The sequence below is a fragment of the Zootoca vivipara genome, chromosome 3 (genome assembly GCF_963506605.1).
Source record: "Zootoca vivipara chromosome 3, rZooViv1.1, whole genome shotgun sequence".
Taxonomy (NCBI): domain Eukaryota; kingdom Metazoa; phylum Chordata; class Lepidosauria; order Squamata; family Lacertidae; genus Zootoca; species Zootoca vivipara.
Window position 1 is genome coordinate 32363914 of NC_083278.1, and position 25790 is coordinate 32389703.

General features: G+C 39.4%; 1 protein-coding gene across 15 annotated transcripts in view; it reads left to right on the forward strand.

Annotated features, from left to right (window-relative positions):
• Positions 1-25790, forward strand: part of PHF3 (PHD finger protein 3) — a 54455-nt gene that overhangs the window by 14010 nt on the left and 14655 nt on the right. For 7 of the 15 annotated variants that reach the window (XM_035109693.2, XM_035109689.2, XM_035109697.2 and 4 more), the window contains 12 exons: positions 4147-4302; positions 4772-6572; positions 17050-17365; positions 18071-18257; positions 19488-19638; positions 19746-19902; positions 21071-21187; positions 22595-22726; positions 23093-23228; positions 24233-24431; positions 24914-25061; positions 25629-25718. In XM_035109693.2, coding sequence (XP_034965584.1) covers positions 4147-4302; positions 4772-6572; positions 17050-17365; positions 18071-18257; positions 19488-19638; positions 19746-19902; positions 21071-21187; positions 22595-22726; positions 23093-23228; positions 24233-24431; positions 24914-25061; positions 25629-25718 — 3590 coding nt within the window. Of the gene's footprint in view, positions 1-3812; positions 3884-4146; positions 4303-4771; positions 6573-17049; positions 17366-18070; positions 18258-19487; positions 19639-19745; positions 19903-21070; positions 21188-22594; positions 22727-23092; positions 23229-24232; positions 24432-24913; positions 25062-25628; positions 25719-25790 lie in introns of all 15 variants that reach the window. The other 8 variants (XM_060272521.1, XM_035109694.2, XM_035109699.2 and 5 more) reach the window with 3 other exon arrangements.

Here is a 25790-nt window from a genome sequence, read left to right on the forward strand (position 1 = left end):
GGATATTTTGTAAGTTGAGTCATTCGGAACTCGAGGTACCACTGTATAAGGTGGTCACCAAATGGCACCTTGAATCTTAAGTTGTAGTTGCCACAACGGAATGTCTATTCGCTAGGGGGTTGGACTAAATGACCCTCAGGATCCCTTCTAATGCTATGATTCTGTGATCTCTGTAGCTTGCTCTTATAACACTTCACTTGCCCCAGTATGGAAGAAAGAGAAACATACACAGTGGAAATGGAAATGGTATTAACTATGGAACTTTTTAAACTGTGGTTGCCAACATGGTGCCCAGAAAGCTGAATGTAATTGCAATTGGAACTGCGCCAGGAGCAAAAAGCACCTGGCTAATTTTGAACACTGCGGAGCAGCATACAGTCCCATGTCTTGAGAGCAACTAGCAGAATTCTTAACTTAATATAGCAGTTATTTCTAGGACACATGCCGTATCCACTTGCTTTGTACAATAGCTTTGCTAATAGCAAAATGTAAAATTGCATTTAATGATTTTCTCCAGTCTTTTCAAATATTACTTGCTAATGCATAATACTGGCAGAGCCAAATGGATATGTGCCTTTCTTTTCCCAAGTGGTTTGAGTTAAAAATTTCAGGGGCAAAGCAAAATGTGTCATCTGATGTTTGGAAATTAGTATGTGGGCAGTCCCACCCACCTGTCTCAATGGCCCTTGAGGATTAGCTATTAAAGGATATGGATTACAGTGGAACCTCGGTTTACGACTACCTCCGTTTATGAACACCTCCGTTTACGAACGCCGCAGACCCGGAAGTGTTTACATCCGAGTTCCGCGGCGTCAGATGCGCAGATGCGATCTGCGCAGCGCGTGCGTGCGCAGAAGCGCTCTATCAGCGCTTCACGCATGTGCAGAAGCGTGCCTTTGGCAAATGAATGCCTCAGCGATCGAACGCCTCCACGGAACGGTTTGTATTCGCAAACCAAGGTACCACTGTACTGGCTAGAAATGCCTTGCTTTCTACTGGTTCCATGTTTAGTTCTTTCAAAGTATAACCATTTAGTACTTGTAGAAACTTGGCTCTTTGTTATGACTACATTTTCTTTAACGTTGTCAGATTTCTGGTAGTTGGAATTCACCCCTTGTTGCTTCATTTCCAGTGCATGTTGCCTGTCTTTCCTTTGGAGTTTTGGCATATTACTTTTTTCTGGCGTTTGTGTGCATGTATATTTATTTAAAGCATTTTTATTCAGCTCAGAAGGCTCCTATAGTGGCTTGCATGAAATCAAATAAAAATACAAGTCATTGCCCGTAGGTTTACACTTAAAAGACATGATATAAAATGGATTGGGGTATGGGGGAGAAAACAAGTAACTCAGGACCAAATTTTTAAGTTATATGGTAGTTCCTATGAGACCCCCTGGAATGGAAATAACTCAGTGGAGCTGGTCTCTCAGCAGAGCTGATGAAATATCAGGTTCACTGTCTACTTCCTTTATTAGGAACAAACTGTATTTTAAATATTTCCAAATTATGCGTGTGGTGATTCCTAATCCAACTAATTTACTTTATTGTCCTAATCATTTTGTTGTTCACCTATTCTAGAACAGGCTTCCCCAACCTGCGCCCCTCCAGATGTTTTGGCCTACAACTCCCATGATCCCTAGCTAACAGGACCAGTGGTCAGGGATGATGGGAATTGTAGCCCAAAACATCTGGAGGGCCGAAAGTTGGGGATGTCTGTTCTAGAAGATAGTAACGGCAAGTGCTTCTTACCCATTATGTTTTTCTGTCTTGTTGCATCTCAGAAGGCTTTGAAATTATGAAAATCCCCTTTTCATTAAAAGTCGCTGTCATGTGCGGGATTTTTCAGTTAGGAGGCATTTGTTCTGGTGTCTCAGAACAGTTGCTTTTGATTTTTTCATCCTGTATCTTTTTGGTTTTTTACAAAAATGTGCAGAACATTAGATAGCAACTGATGTTCCTGTGAATTAAAATGGAGGTTATGGTGAGGAATGTAGGATGCCTGGGGACAAGTCTATTCACCCGCTTACTTCACAGTACTGAAACAGTAGGGCAGGGTGGGGAGAACTCCATTTACCCATCCTTGTTGGATAGCGGAGGCTTGCAGAAGTATTTTTCTCTGCTGCCATATTTCAAAGTCTACCTCTTCCTTCTGAGTCTTCAGATTGGTAAAGATGAAAGTGAAGGGAGACACAAGGGGTTGTGCTGTTCTCCTTTCTTTCCTTTTATCCTTGTGGGTAGTATTTTTTTTTTAAAAAAAAATGCAGGTCAAAGTGAATAGAAGTATGAGCAGGGGCATCCCTTAAGGGGCCAGTTTTAGCCTAGGGCTTCTCAGTTGTTTATTCCTAGGGTAGATATGACATTGATGGAGTATGACTGCAGGTATCAAGATAACTGGAAAGATATACATGCTGAAACTATTCTTAAAGTGGCAGTTTTGTAGAGAAGTATAGATTTTTTGGCATATTTCACTATAACTTAATATATTTATTTTGGCCTGAAGTTGAATGAGTTTTAATGTATTTGTTTACACTGACTTGTGTACAAGGCTTGTATCCAGTGTAAAGGAACTGCCTTGTAAGCACAATGATTTCTACTAGCACAAAAGGACTTCCCCGCTGCCACCCCACTTGTCCCCAGATGTGTTCTGGGGTATTCTCTAGCACTTCAAAGCAGATTTGGGGAGGGGAGGAGGGGGGAAATGGGATGACGGGATTGGATATCGCCCATTAAATGCAGCATATAAATAATTCAAATAAACAAATTAAGGATTAGCTTTGCCTGCAAAGGCTGTTATGACTTTCTTAAATAAAATTGTGAATCCTAGCATAGGTAGGAAGATGCCAAAGTGAAACAGATTTTTGTTTGGGTGCTAATGGAAATGTTCACACTACCTCCAACAGCTTTGTCACGTGTAGGGGAAGAAAAGCTGGAGAAGGATTAGAATTAAAAGTTTTTTAGGGCATTGGGATTAATTGGCAGTTGTAATCATATTTGAAAGTGTGATAGTCTGATGTCTCCTTTAGTTTGTTGTTTTGGTGTATGTTTTTTCTTCTTTTTTTTTACAGGACTTGTATTTTGTAGATTATGTAGTTAGTCTATCTAGAAATAACAAGCCAGGAGGAAAAAGAAACATAAGGACAAAAGCACCAGCTACTTTTAAACGAGTTTATGTCATCAGGGCTGGATGAATTGCAACCCAGGATAGTAAAGGAACTTTTTGATATACTCTCGGAGCATCTGTCTAACACAGACCTTTATCTCCCACCTGCCTCATGGGCAATCCTGCCCACTTGTTAAAGTTGACTCTTGAGGGAGGGGTCTGCTTCGCCAGTGCATTCACCACAGGGAACAGAGTGGGTCTAGTCACTCCATGGATGAGCTTGAGGGTTCAATCCTAGAAATGAATTGATTGATGAGTATCTTGCAGGTCACATGACCGGAGGGCTGTTTAGCTTGGCCGAACAGAAGTTGTGCAGGCCTGACTTACACTCTTCATGTGTGAACTGGCCTTAGTAACGGGGTAGGAATATGGCATTGAACGTTGATCCTGTGCATTTTTACATGGAAATAAATCCCACTGAGTTCAGTGGGGCATATTCCAGTTAAGTGTGCAGAGGGCTGCAGCCCTAGGCTATGGTTCTCAGTTTCTGACTGGGAGCTTAGCAGGCGAGTCATCTGTTAATAATTCTCATGATGCAGATTAATATGTTCTGGGTTTTAAAAATCTAAAAGCAAATCTCTAAAATTAAAAAGGTAAAGGAGATTGTCACTTTTGGATCAGCTCTTTCCATTGTTAAATTCTCTTTCTCTTAGGTGGGAAGGGACAGTGAGGGGACAGCTGATCATTTAAGGACTGAGAACTTCCTGTGGCAAATCAATAAAATGTGAGTCCTTTAAAATTGGCTATGACTCTTTCTCAAGGACCATGTATGAGAAATATACTGCTCTGGACGACTACTTATTTTACCTGCCCAGTGGGATAGTTTGTATATCATGCTTCCCAATTATCCCTTCAGTCTTATTTCTCTCTGTGCCCCCTCCCCGTGCATCATTTCCCTTTAGTTAGTCTAAGTCTCCCAGCTACTTTCATGAGACTGCAGCCCTAATAGATACTTTTAAGGTTTAGGATTTTTATTTCTATTTTTAGTTGTTGGACTTGATGATATTATGGATGAAGGAGTTAAGGAAACTGCCTGCCGTACCATTGATGAAGATGATCTTTCACCTAACAGGAATTTGAGGGACCAAATGGATGGAACGTCAGTCAAATCGCCAAGAAAATCTCCACGTCTAATGACGCAAGGTAGGTCTTCTGAGGAAGTTCACATTTATAGACAGCAAATCTGTGCATTTGATTTAGTGTGGGCTGATCAGTGTATTGGAGTCTTGGTTCACTGTTGAGTGAACGCATTCAGATACCTAGATATAGTTATACCAGTATATATTCTTTCTTCTTGTGTTTATCACCTTTATCACTTATAAATGCTTCAGATTTATATTTTAAGTGGAAGTACATTATTTGCCATCAACCGTCATCACAGAGATAATGAGGAATTGTTAATGTGTTAAGATAAACTTATGATCACAATGTTAAGTTATACGAATAAGCTTATTTTTAGTTTACGATGCAATCCTATGCATGCCTACTTAGTAGTAAGTCCCATTGAGTTCAGTTGTGCTCATTCCAGGTAAGCAGGTACAGAATTGTTCCTTTTGTCTGTTATTTGGCAAATAGATAAAAATACTAAACACTTCATTTGTCTTTTTAATAGAACCAGTACGAAGTCTGCGGCAGAGCACACTAGCCAAACGTTCAAACGCGTCACCATCTGTTAACCCCAAAAAATCAGCTGTGAAGTCTGGATCTGCTCAAAAGGGAGGACTGAAACAGCAGGATAAAGGGCAGACTAAATCGGAAAATAGTAGTGCCAAAGAGCATTCAAGAGATCCTGAGCACAGTCATAATGAATCCTGCCAAGAACAAGAGGCACTAGAAGTATCCCCACCACCACCTTCTAGCAATGCAGAATGGGTTGCATGTTGTGCAACTTCAGATGAAGTGAAAGCAGATAGTGAACATAAAATTCCTAATCAGGCAAAAATTGAGGAAGCAGCTAATGAAGTAGGGAATTCTTCTCACTTACCAGGGACCAGTTCCCCAACTAAAGAAACTGAAAGCGTGACAAAAGTTGTGCTACCCTATGGTAGTGATGGAGTAGGTTTGGAAGTATCTGCCTTTACAGAAACTAATAAAATACAAAATAGCAGTCTAGTTAAAAATGAAGGGAATGAGACCATGGTTAATAAATTCACCTCTGAAATGCCTTCAGATGAAAAGGCAAACACTAAAACTGAGGAGCTGAATGAAGCTAAACTGGATGAGGAAAGCAAGGAAACAGGGAAGGCTGATACTCCTTTTGTTACAACAGCTTATGAGAGTGCAAGTGAAATTCAGGAAACCCCTTCAGTTCAGCCCAGTTTTGTAGATGGAAAGCCTGCCTGTGGCTCAAGCTTGCCAGCTCATCAGATCAGCTTGCCAGATGCCGAAAAAGAGCCCTCAGATGACTCTAGAAAGGCTGAGTTGAAAGATCTTCCTTTAGGTAGCATGGAACTTGACCAGATTGATTCAAAAGGTGTTAATACCACTTCTGCCGAATCAGAAACAAATACTTTAGAAGATGGTATTGCTCAGTACATTCCAGTCCAAGCTATACATCAGGAGTCTGACAGTGTAAAAATGGGAGTGCATGAGTCACCAGGCTTGCAGGAAGATGGGCATACTGGCATTTCATCAAAATGTGTAAAAAATTTGAAGCCCAAGCACCCCAGGTCTAAACAAAACAAAACTACAGCTGCCCAACAGAAAACAGCTTCCGTAAACCAAGAGCTACACAACAAAACACATACTGTGTCATCTGTTTGCAGCCAGTCTTCAGTAAGTCTGAAACATCAAGTGGAGGAGCGTGGGGATCTCCAGCATTTTCATAAGCCAGTGAAAGTTAAGAAAAAACATGCAGATAAAGATGTGAAGGCCCAGGGCTGCGAATCTGGAATTGCCTTAAAGAAGCCTCTGCAATTGTTAGGGAAAAACATTCCACGGGGCCAAATCTCACCACAGGTACGGAAGGTGTCCACAGAGAGAGCAAGCGACAAGTCTTTCAGCCATCATGCGGGTTCAAAAGAAATATCACACACAGTGTCGGGACCAGCATATCCTAAACAGGGGCAATTGGCACACCACAACCAGAAGCAGTTACCGAAACACCCCGTTCTTAAAACCAATAATTGTGTTAAAGAAGAAGGAGGGAAAAGAGATTCCGCAGGTGTGCCTCTGGATAATTTGAAAGAGGATGAAAAAGAGAAACTGAAACTCAGAAAGTTAGAGAGGAATCTTCAGCCTCGACAGAGGAGAAGCAGTAGAAGCCTTTCAGTAGATGAGCCTCCATTGTTCATTCCAGATAATATCTCTACTATAAAACGAGAGAGCTCGGATCACCTATCTCCCAGTGAGAGCAAAAGTCTTTGGGTACCTAGTAAGCAGTGTGGGTTTTGCAGAAAACCACATGGCAACAGGTGTGTGTGTGTATGTAGGTATATGTTTTTGTTGTTCAGATATTTCAGTAATCAGATACCTGCTTTTCATGTCCTGGAGTCTAGCACCCAGACTATCTTTTTTAAATCAACCACAAAAGCACCCTGTCAAGTTTCCAACATTATAGGCTCTTGAGCTACACTTTCTTAAGAAATTAGGGTAAACAAAAAAGTGATGAGCTGTGATTACCCAGCGTAATAGTTTGAGTCTGTTCATGTTTATATAATTGCTGTGTTCTGTGCCGTCTGTGGCATAGTACTGTAAATGTGCTTCATGTCGCAACATTGCAAAATAGATATGCAGAAGAGGTTTCTCTGGAGCATTTCCTGCTGCCCCTCTCACAAAAGACAAGGCAATCCGCTGGTCAACTTTGAACAACTTCTGTGGGACCTGCAGTGAAAAATAAATGATAGCTCCAACTGGTTGAATAGCTAACATGCTGCATAAACATGATGCATAATATTTTGGTATGGGGGATAGTGACAATGATGTTTGTTTGACGAAGGTATGTAATTTTCTCTGGGATATGTTTTTAGCTTATTTATACTATCCACTGATGTGTGTTCTTTGGAAGAATGCAGTTGGCTTTTTTCTGATGTTGCAATAATTGGTTTCTGATTAATACATTTGACTTATATTTAGTAAACAAAACTAACCAAAAGTAGACAATAATAATTTTACATGGTATTTAAATATCTCAAAAAAGGTTTTTCCCCCAGTAGTGAAAAGTAGTTGAACCGAAATATTTGATCAGGAAATAAAATTGCTTCACTTATGTTTGATTAGGAAATCAAGCTCACTTAATGTGTTTTTAAAATGTTATATTCAAAACTTTACTTGAAAATGGCACACTTTACAAGTGCAGTGGTACCTCAGTTTATGAACTGAATCTGTTCCGGAAGTCCGTTCTTAAAGCAAAACTGTTCTTAAACCAAGGCACGCTTTCCCTAATGAGGCCTCCCACCACCGCTCTACTGTTCAGATTCCGTTCTTAGACCGAGGTAAAGTTCTCAAACCAGGACACTATTTCTGATTTTGCAGAGTTTGTAAACCAAATCGTTCTCAAACCGGACTGTTCTTAAACCAAGGTACCACTGTATTGAAGTTCTAAAAATTTAAACAGGATGACTTAGTGGCTTATGCTTCCCTGACATTATTTAAAAGTTAAAGAATTGGGGAGTTGTATTTCTCATCACTAATTGTGTCACATGATAAAAACAGCATGATCCTATTAAAAAAAAATAAGTTGAAAAACAAAAACCTTTAAAGATATTATTTTCATAGGTCCAAAGAACTCTGTTCATAGATCCAAAGAACTCTGTTCATAGGTTTCATAGGTCCAAAGGACAGGCAGCCCTGTTTAGGGAAGTTTTTTAATATTTAATGCTGTATTGTTTTAACACTCGATTGGGAGCTGCCAAGAGTGGCTGAGGAGACTCAGCCAGATGGGTGGGGTACAAATACTACTACTACTACTAATAATAATAATAATAATTTATGCCCATTCTTATTGGTAATCATCTAAAATAATAACACTTTGAAACTGCCCATTTTGTCTGGTATTTTAGGTTTTTATTGTGTTACACTTTTTATGAAAAGAATGGATTTTAAGAAATGGATTTATCACATCAGTGTTGGCATCTGGAAACATTCATTGGCTTTGTTTGGACATCGTGCAAATTATAGTTTAATGTGATAAAAACCTGGTGTAGCTCTGAGGAAATTGGAAACTTATTCACTTCTGGTTCCTGTTAATCACAGTTTAGTGTGTTGTCCTAACCCTAAACTGTGATGAAGTTAACTATAGTTCATTTAAACCAGGCATCCCCAAACTGCAGCCCTCCAGATGTTTTGGCCTACAACTCCCATGATCCCTAGCTAACAGGACCAGTGGCCGGGGGAGATGGGAATTGTAGTCCAAAACATCTGGAGGGCCGAAGTTTGGGGATGCCTGATTTAAACAAATATCTTCACATCCCATTTTTGAAGTTGACTAACAAGCATAATAGACCTTAATCAGTTTGTTGGCTTGGACAACAGGGCAAGCAATAGAAAAGCAACAATGGAAGCAAGAGGGGCGAGAGAGTGTGAACCTAAACCTCACTGTAGCTTGTTGTTATGCTAAACTGTGGTTTAACATGATGTCTGAACTGAGCAATTCTGTGCATAGAAATTTTTATTTTTATTTTTTAAAAAAAAGGTTTCTGTAATTTAATAGACACCTAACTGCTAGTAACAGTGGTATCTCATTCTTCTGATGAAAACGTTTACCACCTTTCTTTGTGGGCATTGTTTAAAATTGTGGAGTTGTATTCAACTAAAATAATTGCATGTGTGGAACAACTTTTCTTCCCTTGTGTGTCCACAAATCTGCCCTCTGGAATGTGGAGGAAGGAGAGGAAGGGAAAGTTATGTTGCACTTGTGGAAGACATTATGCAATTATTTAGTTGGATGCAACATGTGGTTTTTAAGATACCAGTTGCCTACTGCATATTCAAATGATGATCTTGTACTGTTGGCAACATAATGGATTGGACCCAGACTTGTCCCTGCGTAAAATGAAGGGCTGTTTCCATTCATGCTAGGATCTGAGATGCAGTAGGGTCTTTCTGTTAGAGAAAGGGGCAAGTCCTCCTTTTACTACTTCCCATACTGTTTTGGAAGATCATCTAACCATGCACTCAATAGAATTCAAGTGGGGGGGGGAGTCATTGGGTCTTCATTGCCTAAATTTTAGTAGCTTTTTTATTATGCATTATAGTGTGCTGCTGACAGAATAAATGATGCCTGACTTTAGAACAATGTAAAATTAGTCCCTGCCATTAGACGCATAATTTGATGACTTCTTCCTCAAAATAATACGGGTTCTGATAAGTAGAAATTATGGAGTGTAGGAAAATTAAGCTGGCATTTTCAGCATGGTGAATAAAGCTGTATCCCAGCAGCCCTAATGGGCATGCATAAATTTTGCATTCAGGAGTTTGCCTTATTCTTATTGATATTGGGTAGTGTTGCATGTGTGCAGCAGGGAATCATTAAAATAACATTTACACAGAAATATGTGTTCATTTTGGTTGTTAAAACTAATGCTGAGTTTGGTTAAACAATGTACAGTAATATGTTCTATTTAAAATGAATTTAAATGTGTAGTCTGGGTATTTTCTGCTTGCCGAAAATATATGCATAAAGGGAAACGTACTATATATAAAAACATACTTTTGAAGTATGCTTACCACTGTACTATCTATAGTTTGGTTCTTTTTTACATTTGGAATAGAGCCACTTTCACTTATGGTGTACTGTTTGCCACCTGATAATTAAGTTAGTTCATTAATAACTTGCTTCACATTGTAGAATAATTTTTAAAAATGTTTTTTTGGAAAAGTGCATCTAGTAGTCTGCACTTGCAGTGATACTACTACTTTCTTTTTAATCCAGTTACGTTAGTTTCCTTTCAGGCTCAATTCTAACTTGAAACATTACTTTTTGTACCGGGGCTCTCGGCAGTGGTTTAAAACTGTAGCGCCCTTCACATTCTGTAAAGTGGATCCACATGATGAAACCACAGGGAGGCCACACTGCTGGTCCACTCACCCAGCTCCACATCTTATCTCTGCATTTGAACAAATGCCTGAAGGGGGTAGGCAGTTGCACTTGTGCAGTCTCCTTCCATTTGATTGTCAGCTTGTACTTTCGGCCTTCTGATCATGTAGAGAAACCTTGACAAATATAGCTGGCTTTCCCCTTCAGACCTTTGCTCGATGCTCAGAGGTGGAAGTGGAGCGAGGCAAGCGGGTAAAATGGCTGTGGGCAACCACTCTCACTTGGAAAATGTGTGATAGGGGCTTGTTTCTCTTAGAATTACGAATATCCTACTGAGAATTATGAGTATCTCACTGAGAAATTTGTGAAGTTTCTTTTCAGAAGAATGATGTGAACAGAGGTCATACTATGTCATTAAAAACTGCATAGGAATAGATTGCCGCAGTACAGATGTGCACATTAAACGGTGGATTGGATCCATACTAACAAAATAATCATATGAATGTGTTCTCCAATGCGTTTGTATCATGTTGCAGCCCAAGGGTGGAATCCAGAGCTGTCCTCTATTGACAGAAGGCATTCAGCAGAGGAATTGGAATAATAATAATAATAATAATAATAATAATAATAATAATAATAATAATAATTTATTATTTATACCCCGCCCATCTGGTCGGGTCTCCCCAGCCACTCTGGGCGGCTTCCAACAGAAGAATAAAACACAATTTTATTGGAAGGAAATTTTCAGTGATTCCTTGTCCATCTTGCCCCTCCTTAAATCCGCTTCATAGGATTTTGGGGCTACCATATTTTTGAAGGGCATGGGGGTGGGGTTGCAGGTGGAGGGGAGTATTATCAAAAATTACTGCCTTCCCACAGGTTCCCCATCTCTGTCCAACACTTAAACATTTTACTTTTTTGGAGGGTAATTCTCTTTTTCCTCCCCTTGCCCCTGCTTAAGTTCTTCTTTAGAATTTGAAGATCAGATTGTCCTTGACATGAGAAATTTTTAGTTATGCCCTTAGTGTGGAATTTGTTGTAGGAATCAGGGTCTTCCATGTTTGCCAATCTACAATACCTACTTCAGTTCATCTGTGTTTACAGTTGATTAACAATTTATCCTTATGTAGTTAGCTACATATACTGCTTAAATATTGGTACATTTGTTGTACTTTATTCCTGTAAAGTTTTAAGAATTAGTTTCCTTCTTCGTGTCTGTAAAAACAAAGGGTCGTTTACCCCCTAAATGCTAGATAGTTTAAAATATGCTAAATGGCTATATATGCTAAATTGAAATCATGTATTTTGTATAGCCATACCAGGAAATCTGAAAATGTTTTTCAACAGAGTAGTTACTAAAAATACAGTTGACAGTATATGTTTCACCCTACATGAACTTGCTTCACACTGAAGAATGGAAAGGGGAGTTTGACTTTACTAACAAATTTCTAGTTCATGAATATGCTGCTTGATTTGTTTACAAAAGCAATCTGTGCTATGTATTTTAAATAAAGTTAATTTTGAGTTGGTGTATCATTTTTTAAAAAACTTGTCTTTGAACCTAACAAAAATATTTTGACTGTCCACATTCCACTTGGGTGACTGCTTATTTGAAAAAGATAGTCTGGACGTTGCATTAGTATATTTTAAGAGACTCTGTATTTACAGTAACAAAACTATGGTTCAGATACATTTATTGCTTTACTCTGTTTGCAGAAGGCAGTAGATTGTGCTTAAGTGAACTGTGTACAACCAGTACTTTATTTTGTTTTCTTAAATGTTTGCAGTTTCAATGTAAAGCTTATTTACATTACTTTAAATACCACCACCCCCATTATGAATATTTTAAATGATCTTTTTCTTTCTTTCTGTTGCAGTTACACATCTGCTAATTCAGCCTTACAACATGAGTAGCGCTTGGACATCAAACTGTGAAGCTGTCTGCAGCCAGAACTTTTAGTATTAGCTACAGTTGCACACACCTTCAAAAGCCACGGAAAAAGAAATAGTTTGGCCTTTAAAGCCGTCTTCAGCTCTTCATAAATGATACTCTCCTTTTAGACATTTGGGGCACCTCCCTTGCCCCTTGACAAGTGAGATTCCTTATTACAGAGGGGGGAGTGGAGTCTTGTGGCCCTGCAGATGTTTTTGGACTCTCATCCACCCTAATCATCATGGCTAGTTGAAGTCCAGCAATCTCTGGAGGACTGCAGGTTCCCCACTCCTCCCTTATTAACTTTGCTACATGCTTGTTATCTATCCTACATCTACACAGTATTCCTAGTGTCAGTACTAAAATTCAGTCTCTAATGGACAAAACTTTTAAATGAATTCAGAACAGCAAATTGGGGTCTGATGTTTACTTGGAAAATACCTGCTTTCATTTTTGCAAACTTTCATTTTTGGCTGGCATGTCTATCCCCGCCACGTTCATACTCTCTTTATCAAAGTGATGAAAAGAAAAGACAAGGAAATGCCCATTGTGTTTGGAGAGTAATTTAAATACCTTTATTTAGTATTTGTGGAACTATATTAGAGCTTTGTAAGCTGATACAGAATATAGCTAGCCAGCTAGCTTAAGCCGCCCAGAGTGGCTGGGGAAACCCATAAATAATAGCTTATTACCATAATTATTACTGTTAACTATTCCTACGTTTGTGCTATAGGCTTGAATTTTCCTATAGCAAACCAAGCCATAAATTGGTGTATTTGTCAAATCAATTTCTGTTTATGGGTAGGATCATAATATAAATTTAACTTGTAAATAAAGTTCTAAAAGAGCTCATTAAGAGCTAGTAACAGTTGTATAAATTTGGAATGACACAAATTGTCATTATTCCAGACTGGAGTTTTTTAAATACAAAAATGTACTGGTTCAGAATTCAACACAAAAAAAACATGCTTACAGGTTGAATGACTATAACTCCCAAGTCTGAAAAATGAGAGTTAAATTGGAACAGAAATTACATAGCAAAGAGTCAGGATATGTCTACATAGTTTAAGCCTGTGTTCATAAAGATTTATTTCAGTTCGGGTTTAACTGAGTTTAGTCACTTGACAAAAGCGATGTACAGATCTGATATCTTGGGAGCCATCTTGATAGCCAGGCCTGCTCCTTGTTTGTTGCCCCCCCCCATCCCAGTCAATGAAAAACTGATCCATAGGGAGTCCACCTTGATGTTGTCTTGTTTCTTTGCTTTTCTACCGTAATGCTCTTGCTGAAACAACAAATTCAGAAGCAGGCTTGCCCTTTTTAAAAACACCAGAAAATATAGACTCATTTTAATTTACCTAAACAAAATTGCAGCTGCTTCGTAAAAGATTGTGGCAGCCGCTGTCTTTTGTTCAGGACACTGGGAGCAGTGCTGTGATTGATCAAGTTATGTTTACGTGCTCAATAGTTGTTTTAGAACGCCTTTCTCCTCAAATGTGCTCAACAGTGAGTGACTGCTATACCTCATATTGCTGTTCTGTACACTTTTCCATATTGACCATTTCTTTCTTAATTGGAATAGTCGCTGCTAGTATTTCAAAAGTATGAAATTAATTCTGACTCCAAACATAATGTCCATAACCCAAAATGGGCAGGAGTTCCCCATAACCTTTTTGGGCATGGGGTGAAGGGAACACTTCTCTGTTTCTATATGGTCTCCCTACATTGCAAATAGGAATGCAGGTGGCGCCATGGTGTAAACCACAGAGTCTAGGGCAGGCATCCCCAAACTGTGGCCCTCCAGATGTTTTGGCCTACAAGTCCCATGATCCCTAGCTAACAGGACCAGTGTTTGGGGAAGATGGGAATTGTACTCTAAAACATCTGGAGGGCCGAAGTTTGGGGATGCCTGGCCTAGGGCTTGCCGATTGGAAGGTCAGCGGTTCGAATCCCTCCGATGGGGTGAGCTCCTGTTGCTCGGTCCCTGCTCCTGCCAACCTAGCAGTTCAAAAGCACGTCAAAGTGCAAGTAGATAAATAGGTAAACAGCGGAAAGGTAAACAGCATCTGGCGGAAAGGTAAACAGCATTTCCGTGCGCTGCTCTGGTTCGCCAGAAGTGGCTTAGTCATGCTGGCCACATGACCCGGAAGCTGTATGCCGGCTCCCTTGCCCAATAAAGTGAGATGAACGCCACAACCCCAGAGTCTTCTGCGACTGGACCTAACGGTCAGGGGTCCCTTTACCATTACCTTTTTACATTGCAAATGCAGTCCTCTTCATGCATACTAGAGATGCAAGATCATAAAGCCTGAAAGTGCTTTCACTAGTCTGGGGATAGGCAGTGTGGTGCCTGGCAGAGGGAGGGAGGGAGGGAGGGAGGACAGATGGGAGGACTATAACTCTCATCATGCCCTGACAATTGGCCTTTCTGATTAGGGCTGGTGGAAGTTGTAATCACATACATCCCAAGGGCACCATATTGGCTAGTCTGGCCTAGTCTATTTGTCTGCCAATTCCTTATCTTTAAATATCCATGTTTCTATGAGGAAGAGCACTTTTCCTCATTTTTATTTCCTGCCCTTACTGCTACATTTAAACATTCAATTTCTAATTCCTATCAGATTTTTAAAGCAAATAAATACAATTATTTTCACGCTAAATCTGAACATATCATAGCCCTCCACATAGCTAGTTCAGCGTGCTGCAGATTGAATTTACGTATTGTATATGGATTTATCAGACATACTTCATATTGTCATAATGAGATTTGCAATAAGTTTTGGGATCCTTAAACTGGAACGTGACATTCTAGAATGTTATGGTTGTGATGGAAAATGTCATGATTCCCCCGCCATAGAAAACAGTAAAATTAGTTCCTGGTCTTCAAATATGCTAGTTTTTATGGCCATCTTGGAAATTGTGATAGGCTCAAATTACGGACACAGTTACCTGACAGAAAATTTGGTTGAAACCACTAGTGCTTATTATCAGGTAATATGTTTAGCAGTAGGCTAGACTAAAAGCCTGGAAGATAATCTGAAATACTTAATAAGTTTTATGTATGAGCTGACAGCTGAGATTTCTTTCTTACGCCTGAATGAAGCATAAAGAAATTGTTAATGGAACACTACACACACACACACCCCTCTGATTGTTAGAAGCCAAATGGTCACATATGTAAGTATTGGCTGGAAACCCATATGGTAAAACACTAGTCCAAGTAACAAGTATATGAATGTGAATCTGTACTTGGAGTTATTTTACCCCTCTGAGCTTGAGCTGTCTTTAGTGGTGTAAGAGGAAGTGAAGTACACTGTTCTTACTCGTTTCTTACTTGACATAGGCCAGTCATACTTTAGGATCCCATGCTCTATATAGCATTCTGGCTATGTATTGTGTACCTCAGCAGACTCCCAAAAAAACAGGATTTATCAAGTATCAGACAGGTCTATTGTTATTGTTGTTGTTATTAGAGGAATGTGAGTTAGCAGTGTAGAACAAGACAGATACTAAGGTTATTGGGCCAACTGCATTGTTCCTCACTTCATTAGAATGGTTGCTTTCAGTTACTTGGAGCAACAAACTATTGGCTGGACTCAGCATGTAATGGCAGGCTTGTCAGGAATTGCCTTAGTGAATCTTGACAAAAAGGTTGTTTGTGTTTGCATCTTCCTGATAAGATCTTAACACTAGAACTTCCAAATCTTTGTGAATAATGTAAATTATATAACAAGTAAATTTGTGGGGGGAAGTTACCCAAGCTGATACGGAGCACTTTTAACGTTGATCTTTGCTCTCTAGTGAGTACTTCAGTCCTCTTGTTGTAAACATGAGGAGGGAATTTAACGTAGTGTTAATTGAGGTTTGGGGGCAGGGGGAATGAGCTGCTTGTGCAGTGAGTTTTGGCTCACTCCTTACAGCTGTGCCCCCCACCTGTTCTGGTGGTTTCTCCAACCCTTCAGGGCAGATTTAGGTGGTGCAGAGAAGCAGTGTGAAAAGTCCTGTTGCATGAGCCGGGCTCAATCTGTGCATGCAACAACTTAGTTGAATACCACCCATGATTTTCTGGATGTTGGTCTTTGTCAAATGCTTGAAAGATAGAAATGCATATCCACCAGAAGGCTGCCCTTAAGCTTCCCTCAACTGTTTCAACTCCACTTTGTTTTCTATATCATTTTAAGGGGAAATTCAAAATACAAGAGCTTGGATGTCCATAAAATGGTACACCCTTCTCCCTCCCTAGAAAATAGAGAAAGTAAAGACTACTGATGAGTGCAAGGGGAAGTTAAGATTATTTCTTGGTTTGGGTTATTTTAAGTTTCAATACTATGAAAAATGTAAGGTGCCCGTTAGCACAAATATATATTAGGAGATTAATTGCAAAATAAATAGATCTATGAAAAGACCAACTTTTATTCTGTTTAGGAATGGAATTGTTTCTTGCACTGGAATTGTGAACTTCTGCTTCACTAACTTTGTTGGTTTGTGGCAGTTGCAGCCATGCTTGTTTAATGGTCTAGAATGATAAAGCTGCATTTTGAATAATGTAAGGATATAAAATGTCATGTGATGCCCAGTTGGCCAGCTTAGGTCCTCATTTGCTAATATTTTGGTGATTTATGACAATTTGATTTTTCTGTTGTGCTGGATTATTTCATACTATGAGAGGCATAGCATATTTGGAGGGGCACATATACTTTTAAAGGTGTATAAGCAATTTAATCAGTTTCTTTTCCAGGTCTATTTGATAGCCAAATAATTCTTTGATATCCAAACTGCTGCATTTCTAAATTAGTGTGACAAGATCCAATTTTGGTGTCAACTCCTACCATGTTGTAAGGCTGGAGCAGTGGATGCAATCTCCAACAAGCTGAGTGGAGCCAGTGCTGCAATATACTCACTTTAAGATGTGATATTTTTACAGTCAAGGAAATGTAAAATCTTAAGCACATTAAGTCATTTGTTTTTTTCCTTGTTTCAGGTTTATGGTAGGCTGTGGCAGGTGTGATGATTGGTTTCATGGTGACTGTGTTGGTCTGAGTCTTTCTCAAGCACAGCAAATGGGAGAAGAAGACAAAGAATACGTATGTATAAAATGTTGTGCTGCAGAAGACAAAAAACCCGACCCAGTCAATCAAAATAAACTGGATGCACAAGTGAAACCGGAAACAACACAAGAAGGTAGAATGATGGAGTGCGAAAAGCCTGGAATAGCAAAACAAATCTCCATGTGTCCACAAAGTAAAACAAAGCAGGGAGAAGAGACTGTGAAGCACAAGGTCAAAATTTTTAAAAGGGTAAGAAATGCTATTGTAGTTGCTATATAGTGATGATGATGATGATAACAACAGTAACTTTTGTAGGCTCCTGTAATTTTTTATGTGATTTATAAGACAATGGGATACATAATCTCTAACACAGTTTAGGGAATTTGCATATATTGGCTGAATTCTGTACATTTTTTGAACAAGGCTCATTGGAGATTATATTGACTGGGAAATGTGCACCCTCATGAATGGATTATGAGCACATGCACACTGAACCCTGGTGAATGTGCAGAATGTCTGGTGATTATGTACTTTAACCACTCAACTTGCATTACCCCTAACATAAAAATATATATTCTGTCTGTCTGCACTCGCAACATAGAGAAAAATAACGGATGACAGCGCTCCAAATTCTTTGAGGAATGTATGGTGTGAATGTGAACCTCACAGAAGGTTCTCTGCTCTGGTGAAGCTTTCATGAATAGTGGTATATAAATATTTTTAAAGAATAAATAAACTTGTGGCCTCATGTTTCAGTGCATTGGGTGTTAATACTGTATTCTGTTTTGAGGCCTTTTGCTTGGCTTCATAGGCAGAGATGCATAATTTCCTCTATTTTTTGATCTATATCTAATTAACACACACACACGTAAATGTATAGGTATAAAACTGATCATTCTGTTAGAAAGGACTGCAGTCCAAATGCTCTCTAAAATTTCTTAACATTTGTTACAGGAATCTGGTGATGGAAAACCAGTAACAGAATGCAGAGATTCTGAGATGAAAAAAAGGCAGCAAATTCCTGTTAGGAAAACAGGACAAATGGTTGCATGTCCTCAGCGATCATCGGAAGACAAACACGAAAGGATGAATAAAGACAATCTTAATGTCTCTTGTTCAAGTGAAAGCACAACAAAAACCGGTAATTAAAAATTGTGAAGTAGCTTTTTTAAAAACAAAAACAACACCACATTTAAAATATAATGTTAATACAGGCATCCCCAAACTTCGGCCCTCCAGATGTTTTGGACTACAATTCCCATAATCCCTGACCACTGGTCCTCTTAGCTAGGGATCATGGGAGTTGTAGGCCAAAACATCTGGAGGGCCGCAGTTTGGGGATGCCTGTGTTAATACATGGTGTGAGGGACAGAAGCTAAAGACAGCCTCCTCCCATCTTAAGCACAAGCTCTTCTCCCAGCGCCAGTGGGAGCGGGGAGGGGGATGTCTCCAGCGGGGAATCAGGAAGCAGAGGGCATGGCTCAGGCAGAGTAGCGGAGCCACTGCTCCACTTAGGAAAGGAAGGGGGAAGCAGGGAAAGCGCGGCAAGAAGACCGCTCCCGCCGGTCCCGGAATTGCGCAAGAAGCGACGGGGGCGGAGATTCAGTATTCCCAGACTACTTTGCTGGAAAAAGACACGCGAATCTCCATTCGGAGGTTCTGACCTAGACTGACAACATGTACATAGTACTGACTCTGCACTGTAAATAGTGTGCACTTAATAAAAGCATGAAAATGCAACGCTGTGAGGAGTCGTTACTCTAGAGTAGCCGCTACCGCACCTGTGACACATGGAATGAAATATATAAGTGCTCATTTTAAAATACTGCTGTGGGGGTTGCAGCTTAACCTGATAATGGAAGATTTGGACTCCTAAAATATTGTTTACATTGCTGGAAGTAAATAATGTGAAGGGGGACGGCCACTAAGGGCTCACTGGACTTGGGTGTCTATAGTGACAAGAGAAAGTAAGTTGCTTCCTCATGCAGGCTTTAGGATCCTACAAACCAGGTCTTACAAAGCTATGGTCTACAATTTGGATGCTTTAACATAAATTTTAAAAAGGATGACTTTTAATAGAAAGTATTTAGGATCAGTTGAGTAATTTGCTGTCTGTCCAGTAATTCGGTCAATTTCTATTAGAGATGGACTTGGTTTACAGGTTTTTTTTTAAAAATAAAACCATGCATAGAACCCTCTGGAGCCTATATTGTTTTGTACTAATCCCAACAGGATAATCAGTTGTGTAAATCCAAAATTACGTAATTGTATGCTCCTTTGAATGCAACAACGCCTTCCCTTCAACCTTGTGAAATTTCAAATTCAAGTTAGTAAAGCTATCCCATGATGTGACATTTATATTTTAATGCAGGTGTTCAGGATAAACAGGAAGTAAAGAAAAAGAAAATGGAGAAGGGAGCAACCAGTAATGTACACCCAGCTACTGCCCCTGCATCCAAACCTTCTGCTGATCAAATAAGGCAAAGTGTTCGGCAGTCTCTTAAAGAAATCCTGGAGAAAAGGTGTGGCCGACGAGCTAAACAAATTGTTAATAGTTCAATTGTTATTGTTTCCTGCTGGGAAAAACCCCAAAACAAAACCAAAAACGTATGATGTGCGTATTTTTCAGGCTTGCAGACTCCACACTGAAGATCCCTGAAGAAAGAGCAGCAAAAGTTGCAACTAAAATTGAAAAAGAACTATTTTCTTTTTTCCGAGATACTGATTCCAAGTATAAGAATAAGTACAGAAGCTTGATATTCAATCTGAAAGATCCCAAAAACAATGTATGTAATGTTATCTATGTTTGATACGCATTCTGAAATCTTTCCATTAGTGCTTGACTTTCTTAACGGGGTCAGTGTGATAAAATATAGCCTGCTTATGGTTCTCTTCTCCCCCCCCCCCCAAAAAAGTGCTGGCATTGTTGTCTTTCAGTTATTTTGGTAGCATATCCAAATTGAATAATGTTTGTGACTGACGATGGGTAGAGTCCAGTCCCGCTGTTGACCCATGGAATAACTCTTGTTTCAGCAGGCACGTCCGCTAATGTAATAGAGGAGTGGAGATTATTTCCTCCCTCCTCTTGCAGTCCTCTGTGGTATCACTCTCTGGTTAAGCCTGGTGATTGGGGGTGGGGAAGGGGCTGCAATGGGATGGGGAAACTTCTAAAAACATTTCTTCTTTTCTTGTGTTACTGGAGGAATTTTGTGGGTCAAAAGCTGTTATGTGAGTGGAACAGCAGCATTGGATTCCACCTGAAAAAAAATGTGGGTCAGCCCAATCTATAAGCTCACTTCTTTATGATTCCTTACTATTGTTGCTCTCTGTTGACTTCTTTAAAACTAAAGTATTGCTGAAAGGTACTTAGATATATGCCTGCTGATCAAGTCTGCCAATGAAATAAGTTGTCTGATAAATCTCCAACTTTCTGTGTGTTCTTGGAAGTTTCCATTCCTGCATTCTAATGTTTCTTGTTATGTTTAACTATACAAAATTCTACAAAGGACCCATCTGTCTATTGCCTTGTTCACCTAATTTAAGCTACCAGCACCTCTTAAAATCTTTTTCCTTGATGACAATATCATTTTTTCAATAACTATTGTTTGAAAAATCAGACACTGAAAATTCACCCGAGTTTCCTTTTTTGAGATGTCTCCTTCAGGCTAGCAAAGAGATCATTATTTGTTTAAAAAAAACCATTAAAACATGCTAAGGATTTTTAAAGAATTCTGACTTCACTTTGTGAAATGGTGAGCATAACATTTCAGCAGATCCATTAAGGACATTAATGCACAACTATTTGTATCTGTGTAGAGAGGGCAGTTTTTTTAATGATGTACAGGTGAGATTGAAAAACCACAGTTTTCTTTTCTTGTTGAAATTGAATTAGAAACCTGTAGATTAATATTTTTTAAATTGTTAACTATAACTAATTACTGATTGTTTCCCCAGATACTGTTCAAAAGAGTATTGAAAGGTGAAGTAACTCCAGACCATCTCATAAGAATGAGTCCGGAAGAGCTGGCTTCCAAAGAACTAGCTGCATGGAGGAAAAGAGAAAACAGACATGTATGCTTAATCTACAGTTATTTATTTAATGGATCACCTGCTTCCTAGTGCTAATCAATACAAATTTCAAAGCTTTCCACTTGTCTTCCGTGTTTCCCGTTCACCATCTGAAGTCTAGTGGCAAAGGGAAAATATTTTACTGCTCCTAAATTACAAGCAGACCTGTAGATTGCCAGGATCCCTGCAAAGAATTGATGTGATAGATATATGTGTTCTCTGTTCATACAGTTATTGTACATTCTTTCCCACCTGATAGGTTCTCTCTTTGTGGAGGCTAGACCAACTTGTGTCTGAGCCTGGGCCAGATTGCTTCCTCACCCCCAGCCGTATTGCCAAGTACATCCCTTTAATTAGTCCTATAGAAGTCAATATTTTCCAGGGAAAAATAAAGGGATGCATTTGACAAGAATGTGATGTCTTGGGTAAGGCCTATTGCACCTCTGTCGCTATCATAGCCTTTGCTTTCTTCCAAAGAAGTGAATACCGTACCTACAAAAATAAAACCAAAATCTTTGGTGGCAGCGTGCTCCAAACCTGTCCCCCCATTGATGCTGCTTAAAGCCTATTCAGTGTGGCTCCTATTATTGGTTTGGAACTTGCTTATCAGTGCATGGTTTTGAAATAGTTCATCCTTGATCCAGTGACCATCTTTCTACCGAATAGAAGAGTCATCCTTCCAGAAGTGTAGCCATTCCATCCTTGGAAGCTGAGTTAATTGGGAGATAACAGCTGAATTTAGACGGTTTGCTGTGGTTTAGCAGCAAGCAAGCCTCAGGCTTGTCAGCTTCCTTTACCTCTCTCCTTTTCTGGTATGGCTATGAGAGCAGGGTGGGAGATTGAAATCTTTCGCTTCTGTTTTTAGCTAACTGCATTATGCCCCAAACACATACCGACTTCAAACGGTGCCAAGAAGTTGTCCTGTTTCAATAACCCATAATTAAGTTTTAAGTACAACGTAGGATTCAGGCATAATGTGAAATTAATTGAAAATGGAAATGGGAGCTTCCAGTTGAAGGAGAGAGGAAGGGAGAGTGCACAAGCTCAAGTCTTCTGCATGTAATGTTTGACTATAGTTCAGCTTTACAGCCAGGCCCATACCTCTGGCTGTGAAGCAAACATGGAATAATTGTATCCACCATCTGTTGCTCTCTCTACATCTTCTGCCTATTCTTCATGCTAAACATCCAATGAAGGAGGAGGCCTCTAGTTTTCATCTCTCGGACAACTGTCTTCTCTAACTTAGGTTTCATCTCCCATCATCCTCACCCAGCATGTCCAGTGTTCAGGGATTATTATGGGAGTTGCAATTAAGCCACCTTTCCACCCATATTTTGGGGCTGCTTCTGGTGATGTTTTCATAGGTTTTCACACTGTATATCTGTTCTGTTCTTTGTTGTTTCTTGATAGACAATTGAAATGATTGAAAAAGAGCAGAGGGAAGTGGAAATACGACCAATCACAAAAATTACTCATAAAGGAGAAATAGAAATTGAGAGCGAGGCACCAGTAAAGGAGCAAGAAGCACCAATGGAAATTCAGGTATCATGGCAAAAATATTGGTTTTTTTAACAAAATAAGTTGTTGTGTATTTGTTTAAAACGAACAATGCATTGATTCTGTTAAAATAAAATGTCTGGGCTGAGACAAACCATAACCTTGGGTTTGGGTGTAACACAAGCCAAACCATGTCTTAGCCCCAAGAAGCACTGCAGCAGCAGGACTGGGGGAGGAGTGTAGCAGTTGCGATCTGGGCACCTACTTATTTGCATTAAGCTATGGTTTGGTTTGGCTTAACATTACCTGTAAGCTAGACCTCTGTATGTTGTTGCTCTGATAATAAAGTTGTATTTTTATTCTATATAAAATAAAATTCTATTAACAAATTGCCTGTCTCTCCTTGTTTAGGAAACCCCTCCAGTTAAGATTGTGGAGAAAATGGAACAGATTGAAAAAGATAAAGAAGTGGATGAATCTGCCACTCCTGATACAACAAGTCAACATAAGAACCATCTGTTTGACCTCAACTGCAAAATTTGCATAGGTAGTATTAACTTTTCCATGCTTAAAAACCAGTTGAGATGTTGGGGCTGCAGAAGGTGAACATCTGCAGAGCCACAAGTTCCCCACAGCTCCCGTTATGGATAGCTAGCTCTTAATTTCAGTGAGAGTAGCAATGGGAGTGGCACAGTCTGATAAACTGTCTATTTTCTATCAGCCCCTCGTATCCTTATAACAGGCTGAAAGACAGTGACTTGTCCTAGGTCACTTGGTGAGTTTCTGTGGCTGAGCGGGAATTTGAACCGGCCTCCCTTGTTCTACTCAGCCATGTTAACTAACATACCACTCGGGTACCTATGCTTTTTTTGCAGCATGTAGTGTGATCTTGAAAATTCATCTTGCTTCTGACTGGGGACCATCAGGTCCTTTTTCTCTACCATTAGCTTTACCACATTGGTGCAGCCTGGCATAATGCACTAAACTATGGTTAGAAGACTGCACCTCAGTGAGTCTTCGTTTTGCGTGTTCTTCCAACCTCCCTATGGTCTGGTGTGGCTGGAGGGAAGAGATCAGTTTTATATTAACTTCAGTTTAGTCTGAATTCTAAACTTTGGTTAATCTTAAGTGTAGCGAGTTGAACTGAGCCAAAAGTTCCTTGGAAGTTCGTTGAAGCAAATTAACTGCAATTAAGAATAACTGCAGTCTGTCTAGGTTCAAATGACACAAGAAGGTTATTTAAAATGTAAGCCAGAGCTTGTGAACTTTTCCACACTGCTGTACCAGATAGAGACAGGGCAGTGTGCAAGTCCTAGGCTTTCTGTGACTTGTCATAATGCTAAACCATGGTTTAGTGTTGCATCCAAATACTTTGTATTTCTTTAGGAAATCTGTATTTTCATTAATAATTATCTAAAAATGGTTGGACAGTTGGGCAAATTAGAGAAATGTACAAAGCCTCTGGGTTTAATTTAGTGTTAAGATAATCCCCCCCCCAAAAAAAATCTGGTATGGTTTAAACAGCAAAACTTTCCAACTTGCCTTTTCAAGGTCGAATGGCACCACCTAGTGATGACCTTTCTGGGAAAAATGTGAAAGTGTCCTTTGGAGTTGCCCGTAAACCATCAGACAATGAAGCTGAAAGCATAGCGGATGCACTTTCTTCAACAACAAACATTTTGGCTTCAGAATTATTAGAGGAAGATACAGAATTGCCAGATCCAGCACTTGCTGCTGCTTCAAGCTCTAGGTAATAATTTTATGGTTGTTGCCAGTCACAGAGAATTGTGGCTGCTGTCCCTAGTTAATATTATGTGCATAAATAAGTGGAAACTACTGCAGGGAACCCCACTGTACACAAACAAACAAAAGCAGCTTTCATGTGTACTTTTAAAGAAGCTTACTGACCCACCTGTGTGTATTCCAAGTACACAAAGTAGAGGCATTGAAAAACAGATGCTTGTTACAACTGTTTTTTTTTAAAAAAATAATGCGATTGTTTTTAAATATTGGTCTTTGCGTTTTCTTTGTTACCAACTGTCTTGGTGGTCTTGCCGTTACATTTGTAGCAAAGATGGAAGAAAATAGATTGAAATTATTACTAGTCTTGCACATATTTCTCTCTGTTAATGTTGCTGCCCCAGCCAGTGTCCCTGCTGTCATCCCCTCCCCCCACCGTCCTTGCAGTAGACTAGACTGTTTTGCATTCATTATTTTTTTTCCACACTACAGATCAGAAATGCCTGGCATGGTTGAAAGTGAAACACTATTTCTGGCTCGCCTGAACTTCATTTGGAAAGGCTTTATCAACATGCCATCTGTCGCAAAGTTTGTTATCAAGGCTTACCCGATCTCTGGCTCTTTTGAAAGTTTAACAGAGGTAGTATGTATACACTCAAATATTGTGTTGTCACCTACCTTGGAAACTTTCCCAAATTTTCTTTTCATTGCGAACAACTAAAATTTGAATATGGCATTGTGAATGCAGAGTATTTAAAAACACCAAGAGATTATGTTCATTCTCTCTTATTTTAGGAAGGGTTTCGGTCATAGCACTTTGTATAACAGATACTTCCATCCCTCATGCCCACTTTTCTTGTGGTGATACAACAACAGGTGTATCAGCGACTTAAATTAGATCTCCAGCACTGTACACCTTTTAGCTAGCTTTTTTACATACTGGCTTTCTATAAATTCGTTTCTATAAATTCCCATGCACTCGAAAGGCAGTAGAAATTTTACTTCCTCCCTTCACTAAGCATTTGAAATAATGTGCCTTCTTTTATGAATCATGAGTGATATTGATTTTTCTCATTTAGCTGTACTTTTATAGCAGTACTTCTCTGGTAACTTCTTTAAGATGTTTTAAAAGTATATTAAGTATTTGAAGAGTAGCTATTATTTTACAATGTTATAAATAATGCATAATTATTTTCCCCTCCCATAGGATTTGCCAGATAGCATCCAAATTGGTGGCAGGATATCACCCCAGACTGTTTGGGAATATGTTGAAAAAATAAAAGCCATGGGGACAAAGGTAAAACCAAATTTGTTCTGGTCCTGGAAATGTATGGTGTTAATAATCCCCCATCCCCACCCAGTTTAAATA